Below are 11,803 nucleotides of genomic sequence, written 5' to 3'. Positions count from 1 at the left end.
ACAAGGCAGGGATCTCCCCCACCAAACGGGGAGAACTTGCCCAGGATAAATGACTTGTGTGTCTTCCTTTCCCCCAACCCCATTCCTATCCAGTGGACACACCACAGGCATGAGCAGGAAAAAACAACAAAACCTTCTCTGGTTTACTTAAAAATAAACACGTCCTTCCTTTCTTTCCAATTTGTTCCCGCTACATTTTGTCTAGTAAAAGACTAAAATCAAGTTGCAGGGTTCCTGATGGGTCAGAAACCCACTGAAGCTCTACATGTCCCTCTTTGTAAAAAGAAGACAGTTTAAAAACCACTATAATGCGAATACTTTATTATCAATGAGTGACTGGTATTAGCTTTTTGTCTGGGCATTAATATTTCAAAAACCATACACCAAACCCAGGCATTTCCACCTAGCTCTGCTGTATCATTTTCTTAAAAAACAAAAACAAAACATAAAGAAGAAGGAGGAGGAAAAGAAAGAAAATATATCTGTATTGAAAGAATTATAAGCCAAAGTGCGTCTTTCTTGTTTTGTCCATATACACACATTGCACCATACATAAATAATTACATTGTAAAAATGACTCCATAATTACAAGTATAATATATATTTCCATATAATATATAAAACTTTATATTAAATCTAGGTAGATGATATTTGGGGGCTTTTGTCCATGGGGCTGTGTCTCTGGGCATGGGCCCCTCTCGAGGTGACAGATGCGGTGGCCAGGGGCCTCCCCTCCTGCCCCTCAGCTGGGGCCATCGCCTCCGCGGCCACCGCTATCTGTGGTTGTTGAGGAGGATCTCGAGCCAGCAGGGACAGGAGGTGATGAACTGCCGGGAGTAGCAGGGCCCCCAGCCCTTGGCGAAGCTGATGCGGACGCTGTTGGGGTCGTAGGGGCCGTCGGCGGCATCGGGCTCCGGCCCCTGCTGGAGCAGGCCCGAGCGCTCGAAGTCGAACGCCTTGATGGAGTAGCCGGGCGGCACCTTGCGCACGACCAGGGCGCGTCCGCCGGGCGCGTCCAGCGTCGGGGAGTTGACGAAGATAGGGTGCTCCCCACGGTTGTAAGCCCACACGCCGTCCGGCTCCTTGCTGAGCAGGATGCCGAAGCCGATCTTGCTGCGTGTTCGCCGCACCGACTCGCTGCGCTGTTCCAGGTTGAGCTGGCCCAGGCAGAAGCCGCTGCCCTGAGGTAGGTCGTAGAAGATGCTGACGGCCTGGTCGTACACCGCATAGAGGCGGCCCACACGCGTCCGGTGCTCCCAGTAGGCCACGCTGCACCAGTGGCTCGGCTTGGTGGCGTCGGGAGACATGCTGGCGTCTGCAAGGCAAGCACAGGAAGTTGCTGCGTTATTCGAGGTGCCAAGGTGAGTGACAGGCGCACAGGTGCTCACTGCTGTCCCGACAACAAGAGCTAGGTGACATTTTTCCACAGTCAATGGTCATGTGAGCACCTACTGTGTGCTAGGTTGACCAAGAAATTTATCACACTATGGGAGGTGTCTCTTTCACACATACACACACACCCTCCCTCACACAAGAAAGAACACAAAGGTTATGAACCCACAGAGTGCAAGCCAGGGCACCTACTGTGTGCTAAAGGCTATGGAGGGACACCCTGCTCCTGCCCACAAGCAGGAGAGACAGAAAACACCTACAAGAGGTACTCCCCATGCCGGACCCACTTGGTCCTCACTGTTGCGCTAGGCAGCCACCTTCTCACCCCACAGAAGAGCATACCAGCAGCCCGCCCCGAGGTCACACAGCTAGTGAGTGGCCTGGCAGGATCTGAACCCATTAGTCAAGCCTCAACCTGACAAAAGAGGGTTAAGCCATTAGGGAGTACAAGACACCACTCAGAGAGGACTCATGCATGATAAGGTGGCCCCCAGGATCCTTTCCAGCCCAGAGCTGTGTGACTCCTGTGACGGCCTAGTTTGCTATAAATACAGCTATCTGACTGCTCCTGGTCTCAGCCTTAATCTCCCACTATTCCTCACCACCCCCCACAACCTGAGTTGGTTTTCTTGGCAGGAAAGGCAAGTTTTCCCCAGAACTGCAGCCACTAGTGTATGGTGGAAGTGCCCAGGGTCTCAAAGTGCTAAAGAAAATTGCTCCTAAGGACTTTGGAGCCTGACAGCTCTCTGCAGTGTGTGCTCTTCTCTGGACCTCAGTTTCCCCACTGCATAGTGAAAGGGGTGGCCCACTCTACCTTGGGGGTATCTCCTAGCGTCTGGAGGAGATTAACAGTTTTCTGAGACCAAAATTAAGATGAAATGCAGGCAGAGGCCTGCCTTGCAGGGCAGCCCTGTGTCCGCTGCCCTTGTGTGTGGCCAGCTTCGATTCTGAACACTTCTGACATCTGGTCAGAAGTCTAAGAAGTGACAGGACTGCTACACCTGCTTCCACATGGGTCCCTGGCCAGGCCTGTGCACAGACAAAGATGCTCTGCTTCAGCCCTGACAGAACAAAGCAAAGCGCTTCAGGGCTCAGCCTGAGAGAAACTGACCAAAGTCCCGTCAAACCCGAGGTAGACAACACTTTTAATGACTTCATCTAGGAGCTTGAGCAAGGCTATAAGCTCTGTTGCCTTCACCTCAGCTCTGCGTGGGAGTCCCAGAGCAACAGGGCATCAGGACCCTGGCATCCTCTTACACACTGGGAGGCCTGCCTAACCACCTAGTAGCATACCCCTGCCTGAGAGCCTCCTGCTGAGGTCCTCACGCCAGCCCAGAATTTGTATCATTTTCCTCAAAGTCTCCATCTAGGCCCCCAATGGTCCCAGCTGATGGGCAGGAGAGGGGAGGAATAGGCCTTGTACTTCTTGTCCTGGACTGTAGCCAGTGGGCAGAGATGGCTCAAGCCCATGGCAGATGACCTGGCTGCAAGCACCAGGTCAGTGCCAGCAGGTGGACAGCAGGAACAGTCAGACCCTGAGCTCCAACACCCCACCCCACCCCACTCCTCTCTCCCCATCCATCTAACTGACACAGATGCCAGCCTGGCCATGAAACTCCAGCACCAACAAACACTACTTGCCAATCAGCAAGAATTCCATAGTGCACGGCGCAGTGGGGAAGCAAAGAACATGTGCCTGGGAGAGGGGAGGGGCGATGGCATCGCCGAGCACCTTCTGTGAGCAGGCACCTTCTTCACCACAGCCTGGCCTCACCTCTGTTAGCACCCTATTTCACAGGTGAGCAAACTCAGGCCCAGGATATACACTAGTGGAGCTGGGGCCAGTCTCGGCACCAGACCATCCTAGGCGGAGTTTCAGGCAGGCTACTCCCTAAAATCTGTGTACTGAGGTGTCCTTCCCCTTCTCCAAGCCTCTCCTTCCCTGCTTGTGACCATGACTGCAGTCCCCAGAGGTACCTACCCACAAGCTGGGGAGTCACTAGCCCCACCCCATTGAGCTCACTTCATTATCTGGCTGAGGGAAGGGTGTCTGCTGTCCGCCCAGGTAAGACTCTAAGAGAACCACCTAGCCATGAAGGGGCAGCTCTGGCCACTCCACGGTAAAAGGCAAAGAAGCAGTTCAGCCGGTGGAGAGTGAGCCTGGCAGGCAATGAGACCTTGAGGGTGCAGTACTTTCTCTTTCCCAGTCTCCAAAAGCTTTTCAAAGCCACATGGGACTTGCTATCTCCCCTCCCTCAGTTCCCCCGTCCCAGCCAAGGCAAATGCCCTCTTTCTTTCCTCTATCTCAAGACCCATGTGTACCGCCTAGCCTCAGTGACCCACACAGGGACAGTACTCTATGGCTGGGGGTGAATTCCACAGAGCCACTCTAGGGCCCAGCCTCCCCCAGCCATCTGGCTCAGGGACACCCAGGACCTGAGCCAGGCCCCATCCCCTGCAGCTTGATGGTTGCACAGACTGGGTAACACCTCATCATGCCTGGGCTCCTGGCCAGGTCTCCCAAATTCCAGGAGATAGAGTGCTGCCTCTGGGAAGTCCTCTCGCTCCTGGGGTACCTTAACAGTGGCCCCTTCTTTGGCCCAAACAGGTGTCTGTCTTGCTGGCCAGTGCCCCCTAGCTTTGTGTGCACTGTCTTGGGTAGGAAGGGATGCATACAACACCACCCCCACAAGGCTGCACACATCCTCCCCAGGGCTCTCTTGAAACAAAAGGTAAGAAGGGAGGAAATAAAATCCACCCCAAGTGTCTGCACACCAACCATCTCCACCCCCACGGGATGCTGCCCAGCAGGTGGGCTGATGGACTGAGGCTGAGGGCGGTGAAGGAGTGGTGGGCAAAGACTTAGGTTTCATGTCTGATCCTGAGGGTGAGCCACCTGTTCTCAGTCTCTCCAACCCCACCTGCCCCAGCTCCTGGTCTCGGGGCTCCAAAGTCTGAAGATCCCCTGACTCCACCTCATCTAGTGAGACCCAACAGTGGGGCTCCACAAACCAACAGGTTTTAACAGGGGGACGGGGAATGCTCTACCTTGTGAGGTAGAGGTTTATTTTTCACTTTATTTTTATTTTTTTTCCTCATGGACCAATGAAAACTTAGTCCTAAGACTGGCCTGCAAGGACTGCTAATGGATTCCAATAACCGTGTGCCCCAAAGATGGTGTCCCAGAGGTGTGTGGAGTGACTTGGCCCAAGGACAAACAGTAGTAGGTGGCAGAGCTGGGGCTAGAACTCAAGAGCCCAGAATTCTACTCTAATCCTTGTTGCGTGATCCAGAAGGTTTCAGAATGAGACAGACCTCAGGCTGCCACCAATGGCCAGATGTGGGGCCATGAACAAACTGCCGAATGTCTCCAAGCCTTGGTAAAATGAACTGGTTAGTAACTGAATGCCCTGCTCACATCTTTGGATTTTCTGGAAATTTCAGCAACAAATCAATTGGTTGCAGAAAGAAACAGCTGCCTTGTTCACTGGCTCCAGTGTTGTCTTTACCCTTCAAAGGCCAGGGATCCTTTGAGGGTGTTGGGGGGCATGGCCCCAAGGTCACCACTGTAGAAGGTGTTAATAGGATAGTGGGTGACGATGCTTTTGCAAACTGTAAAGCACTTTACAAATGTTATGAGTTAGCTTCTAGCCTGGTGACAGGTGCTCAGGGAGTAAAGGAAGGAAAGAACAGAGCTGAGTATCTCAATGTCTAAAACAAAGACAAGCCTTGCTCTGGCTCAACATAGACGTGCATGCGGACTCCATGTGGCGTATCCAACACAAGCTGACCTGCTTTCCGTGACACCATGAGAAGGCAAGTGCTCCCTAACCCATGGTCTCCTCTGAACTTCCTACAGCTGCACAGCCCTCACCCCCTCTGACACCTCAAGGCCACAGCCTGGGCTGCCACTCAGGGTGTGAGAGGACAGTCTCTTGCAGAAGGATCTTTTTCTCCCCGTGGCTCCAAGGCTGTGCTCCCGCCATCTCCCACAGCCATCAGCCTAATTAGGAACCAGCTCTTTAATTGCAAATAAATACCGGGGAGTCAGACCCGAGTGAACAACATCAAAGATGACCGAACTCTGACCGAAACTCCCGCTCACTACCCCCTACTCAGGGCCTGGCCTAGTTCCCAGCCAGCCCTTGGGTCCCGCTGGGAGCATTCCAGGGGGAGGACGAGAGGCAATGTGTCTGGGGTGGATCTGGGAGAGTGGCACCAGCCTGGGAGGCAGGAGTCCTGCCTCCTGGCCCTGATCCAGCAGGTCATCTCCCTTCTCTGGCCTCAGTCTTCCCATCTGAACAATGAGATCGTTACTTTTTCCCTAAATTCCAGCTCTAAATTCCTGTGATTTAGTGAATACTCACCAGCAGCTCTGGTCATAACCACCCAAACCCAGAAACCAGCTCAGATATCCACCAACAGGAGAATGGATAAACAAACCCTAGGCACATCCATCCAATGAAACACCATTCATTGATAAAAAGGAACACACTTCCGAAACCCATGACCGGGCAAGGGAATCTCACACGCATCCCTCTATGTGAAAGCAGCCAGGCAGGGAAAAAGATACGCTATTTGTTTCCACGGCTGTGGAATTCTCAAGTAGGCAAACTAATCTGTGGTGACAGAAATCAGAATAGTGATTACCTCTGGGGAAGGGATATAAGGGAACTTTCCAGGCTTATGAAATGTTTGATGTCTTGATTGAATGATGGGAACGAGGGTATACGTATTGTCAGAAGTGGCTTGAGAGCTGTGCGTTTCATGGTAGGTATGATATCTTTGAAAAAATTAAAAAGAAGAAAGTGGCAATGTCTTGTGGCTGTCCTAGAGTGGCCTCAGCAGGGCTCTGCAGTCGCCCAGGGACAGTCCCTGTTCCCTCCTGGTAGTGCCCACATTCCTGCCACCAGAGGGTGGTGGCTGCTTGCACAGGGTAGGAGGCGACTGGCCCCAACAATAGGCCTCCCCTGCACAGAAGCCTGCACCTCCAATGGCTGGCATTCCTTCCTCTTGGCCTCTCTGCCCAGGGGTGGGTGCTGCAAGCCCAACATGTAATTTTGTGGGGGTGCTGGGGCACCGAGGGGTCCAACTGCAGTCTGGGGGAGGCAGGGAGAGTTGAGATCCCAAGAAAAGCCTTTAGCTTCTTTGAATCAGCAGTTTTCTGTCAAAACAAAGGGCAGGGATGTTCCGTGGGCTGCGTGCTCCAAACTGCAGCCTGTTTTTGTCTTGCTTCCCCTTTCCTTTTGGTCAAACTGCCTTGGACTCAGCCATCCTGTGAAGGACCCAGCGTTGTGCCCAGATTAGACTCGAAGGCTCACGATGTCCGCAGGTGGCCCAGTTCTGAGGCCAGGAGAGCCCTGCACTCCTCCATGTTCTAGGCCCTCACTGCTGCTTCACACCCACTGGGGCCACAGCCACCTCCCTGCCTCTCAATGGGCTGGGTGGATGGTCACACGTCCATAAGTCTGAAACAAGGGCAGACGAGCCCAGGCCCCACCATGCACTACAAAGAGATTTGAAGTCTCAGACGCCCTGAGAGGTTAAACGACTAGCCAAGGGTCACCCAGGAAGTTGGTGGCAAAGCTGGACAGGACCCTGGGCTTGTCTTTTCCAATCCCTTTTTCACAGGGCTGCACTCGGGCCTCCTGCCCTCTTGGAAAACTCCTTTCTTGTGTCCCATGTCATGCCTGTGGCTTCAAGTTCCCGTCCAACCGGCAGCTTTTCATCTGTGGCTCCCAGGCCTGGGAGTAATTATGTGGCCCTGCATCTGGTTAACCTAACACCCCTTTTAAAGCCTTGTTTGCCCATTAGATAAGTAGTTTTTGTTATCAAACTTAGAGGGAAAAAGGAGTTTCCACTTAACCCTCCTTTGTCCTTTTGAGCTGCAGCAATGGCTTCAGGTTTTGCAGCAAGTCTAGAGATGCAGCATTAATTAGAGAGGCCCTTTTTTTTCCCCCTCGGTTAAGGGAGGGGAAGCCCAGTCCCTTATCCACTGGGCTCCGGCAGTAAAAGCGGAGAAGGAATGTGCACGGGGCCATGTTAACGGTCAACAGCTTAGAATGAGCCTCTCTGCTGAACTCTTTCCAAAAGCCGGCCCAGCTGACAGGAGTTTCCTCTTATTTGCTCCTACCCACCCTCCCCGCACCCCACCTCAGCTCCAGCACCTTTGGCTCCTAGAGGAAGCCCGGCTTCCAAGAGGAAGTTCCTAATCGGTCATTACATCACGGGCGGTCTGGCCACCGCCGCAGCCTGCCTGCTCATGGCCCACCTCAGGGGCTCATCCAGCCGCTGGTCTCTGGGCCTGAGGCTGCTGGCCGCCACCACCCTCCAGTCACTCTGCTGGTTGCTGGTGTTGTGGGGGTGACCCCTAAGACCAGGAGTGTGGTGGGAGCAGAAAGGGAGAGTGACAGCAAGAAGAGACGGGAGGCTGGAGAACATGCTGGCCACATGGCTAGTGTGCAAAAACCAACGCCCGAGAGGTAAGGTGACTTGCCAAGGTCACAGCAGAAACAGTGATATGGTGTCTTCTGCACAGGACTGGGCTGAAAGCACCGGCTCAGGAGTAAAGCTGCCTGCACGTGAATCACAGCACTGCCATTCCACAGCTGTGAAATCTTGGGCAAGTGATTTCACCCTCCTCCCCAGGCCTCAGTTTCCGAACCCGTAACATGGCGTTGTAATCAGTGGTTATTTCATCAGGGTGCTGGGATTAATTTCAAGTGTATCAAATAATGCCTGGCTCAAAATAAGCACTCCATAAATTAACAACTAATATTATTTCCAGCCCGCCCCCTTATCTGTATATATTATTTATATAAGTTATATAATGGAGTGACTCAGCAGGTAAAGTTCTAAAGATACTAGTGTTAGGTAATGACATCTGCAAAGCTGAGAACTGAGAGGAAATAAGAACAGTAATAATAAAATAATATACCAGCCCCCATTTAAGAAACCTTTCCCAAATGCCAGAATATGAAGCACTTTAAATGCACTACCTTACATATGTAAATCCTCTCAGTTACTCCCATTTTAAGACCAGAGAGCTGAGGCCTGATAGTCAGGTAGCCTGACCAAAGTCATCAGCTAGGAAGTTGTAAAACCGGGATGTAAGTTCTAAGCTACCTAGGCTTAGAGGCAAGAGTCGCTTGGCATTCCTCCTGTGGTTGCAACCTATGGCTGCAAAATCCCGGCAGACTACAGGGTAACAGCACAGGGACCATGCTATACACAGAATAATTCAGCTGTGTCCACTCCAAACCATCATGTGGTGGCTCTGCACTGACTGAACATTACAAGGGGTCCTCAGATATGGCAATGCTAATGCCACTGCTCCACCATATGCTGCTCACCTTAGGCAGTGGGCTTTTCAAATACCACACCCTAACAGCTATGGCCCTGTGCCCACCTGCAAACACACAGACTTTTTGGGTCTTCAAGTATAGTTTCTCCCTCACTCAAATATTCCACCCCTCCAAAATACAAAACTGAGGGTGGGAATGCTCTGAGCTCTACATCCATTATCCCTTTTGAACCTTACAAATCCAGGAGGTAGGGTCAGCCCCATTCTTACTTCAGACCCAAAGTCACAAAGGCACACAGCAGTGCAGTGTGGGCATCTCGACGGGCCTGCCAGACCCCAAGCCCACCCCGTCTCTGAAGGCTGGGCCCTTTGTGCTGCCTCATTCACTCCCTCTGGTCTTTTGGGTGGTCCACAGAACCTCCCTCCCCTGCCCCAGGAGGGTTTAGAAGCGATAGGGGGCATCCTGACAATCAGCAACCGCCTCCCTGAGCTGTTCCTGGCCTTCCCCAGGGCGGGTGGACAGGTCCTGCAGACAGACCTTTCTTTCAGGCTCGGTGCCCTGACGACGGCCTGCTCGGCTCCCCTGTCCCTGGTGGAACAAAGTGGAGGCCAGGGCTGAGATGGGTACGGTTTCCATTCTTTGATCTTGTGCAGTATTCAAACAAATCCTGAACAGATGAACTCATCTTGCAACCCTGACACTAAAAAAGCTTTTGCCCAAGCTGTAATCCACAGGCCTCTTCTCTAGATAGTTTCCCCCAGGTGCTGTCGGGCTCACCACTCCAGTGGGCAGGGGGACCAACCAGAGGATGAAACTTAGGGCCCTGCCTCCGTCAGCATCCCGATACTGCCTCCCACCCTATAAGACTGTTCCAGGTTCCCTGGGCCAAGCAGCTTTTTCTCCGAGTCCCCAGGGCTCTGTGGGATAAGCTCCCTTCTTCCAACACTCTGTAGGCAAGCCACAACTTCGAAGCGCTACAGGAGGCTGGCATCAGAGTGATCTCCTCCATTGGATCCATCTCTCCCTCAGCCTCTGTCCCAGAAAGAGTAGTGTCCCTCCCGCCCCCACCCCCCCCAATCATAACAACTTAAGCCTGAAAAAAGGAAGACCACCTAGGAAGCAAGGCAGGGAACTCCCTCAGGCCCTTAGGGAGGAAATGAGCCCAGGAGGGCAACTCTGGTTCCCTGTGTCCTGGGAGGGAAGGATGGTGAAGACTGAGAAACAGAGCAAGATAAGCAGCTTATAAAATCAGCCCACGTTTTGAGAAGGAACCAGTTTCTGCAACAAAAGCCTTTGAACTTTGCTCCCATTCCAAGTCCTCTTTTGTTTTATTACAAAGTCAGACTCTGGAGTATGTTTGCTTTCTTACTCAGAGACCACCTGGGGTGGGAAAACCTTGCTTTTATTGCCCCTGGAAAGATTCTAAAATAACACTATTTGTGTGAGATAACAAAACAGAGTACTTTGGTCCAAAGGCAAGAGGTGCTAGTTGTGAGATGGGAAGGGGACCGACCCTCAAACACTCCTGGCCTCCAGGTGTGCACTACGGCCAAAAATGCTCAATTAATTCACACATACATCTGTACCCTCACTCGTCTTCAGGGCAGGTATTCTTATGTTGGGCTGGGCCTAGCTGCTCATCTCAGGCCTTAAGGGCATAAGTCACCAATGCAACTCAACCCTGACCTCCTTGGTGAACTCAAGAACAAAGAATAAAACTGGCCCTTTAGAGGTTCACATAGGCACAGTCTGGGCATTAGAGGTGCAGGGAGGCTGGTTTGTGGCAGATGGAGGGCAATGTGCTTCAAGGAAGCCCATCTCTGAACACATTCCCCATCCTGAAGGTCCCAGAGCAGGGAGTACTTGGGGTACCTCCATTTTTCTTTTACTTCCCAAATCCAATTTGTGTTTTATTGCCAAAATTCCTGCCTCAAAGTTCTCCTTAGACCCAATACAAAGCCATAAAAGCAAAGTAAACAGAAAATTGTCCCCAGCCCGCCTGTCCCAGCTCTCAGGGGTAGGTACCCATACTAGTACAGAATCATCCTGGGGGTAACCAGGTGATGCACCTGCCTAGCCTCCTCGGATCGCTGGCCTCGTCTCCTGCTCACTCAGAGTGCGCTTGTCCATTCTGTTCCCTCTTCATCTGGAAGGCTTCCCGAAACTGCTGGTAGTGAGTAGAGCTAGGTTGCCTTGGACAGGTGACTACATCTCTGAGTATCAGGACCACCTACATAAGTTTGCAAAATGAAAACCCGGTGCAAATGAAAACGCAGGGTCACTTGTTCAAAAATTATTAAGAATTTCAAGATGGTAAAAGCAGAGCATAAAATTAAGTGGAGATCACTTCTGAGCGGGAGCCCTGAGCAACTGGACACACTGCACACCCATGAAGCCAGCCCTGCTGAGTGCTGGTTTCCTCTAGGAGATTACCTAACTCCAAGTGGTAAGGAGTTTTACAGAATGGTCTAAGAATAGTAACCAGCAACTCAAGCACTGAGAGTTTCCTTCCCCCTTCCCCAGTGTTTGTCAGAATCATCCAGACCCCAGTCACTTCCTTTGGGTATGAACCACACACCACTTCTCTGTGACACTCTATGCCATCAAGGGAAGGAGACTTGTCTCCACCCTATTCACCTATCAGCAGGTTGGCCTGGGATTTGACTGGCCTCATAGCTCCTCTTCTCCCCAGGGAACTGTATTGTGTGGCCTAAGAGGGGCTCTCTGCAGTGGGGTGCTTGAGGGAATTTTACATTCAAGGGCTAGAAGGGCTCTTGAGAAAACACCTGTCTTCTCCTCTACACTGCCCTATCCCCTGGGTTTGAAAAAGGCAAGGTTGCAATACTGTTCCCATTTAACAGACAATATTACTGATACTCAGAGGCCAGGACATTAGGCAGCCCAGGAGAAACACTGTCCCTACATGCTGACCTTTGGGATTTGGCCCAGCTAATGAAATGCACCCCCCCCCCCACACCCGACACAAACACACAAAAAGTTGCCTAAAGCCTACAGTCATCTTGTCTGGCAATGAGTGGATTTAGGCTCTGTGCCTATAGCATAGCGGTTATGGCGTCAGCCACATACGCTGAGACGGGGTGGGGGGG

General features: G+C 52.0%; 1 protein-coding gene across 1 annotated transcript in view; it reads right to left on the bottom strand.

The window, feature by feature from the left end:
* Positions 1-304: 304 nt before the first annotated feature.
* Positions 305-11,803, bottom strand: part of SMAD6 (SMAD family member 6) — a 78,055-nt gene continuing 66,556 nt past the window's right edge. Inside the window, exon 4 of the mRNA XM_003784450.3 lies at positions 305-1,315. Within this exon, the coding sequence (XP_003784498.1) occupies positions 774-1,315 (542 nt within the window). The 3' untranslated portion in view covers positions 305-773. The remainder of the gene's footprint in view (positions 1,316-11,803) is intronic.

This window comes from Otolemur garnettii, unplaced genomic scaffold (assembly GCF_000181295.1).
Source record: "Otolemur garnettii isolate 467f Iridium unplaced genomic scaffold, OtoGar3 scaffold00011, whole genome shotgun sequence".
In the NCBI taxonomy this organism is placed as follows: domain Eukaryota; kingdom Metazoa; phylum Chordata; class Mammalia; order Primates; family Galagidae; genus Otolemur; species Otolemur garnettii.
This window is presented reverse-complemented; position numbering and strand designations above follow the sequence as displayed.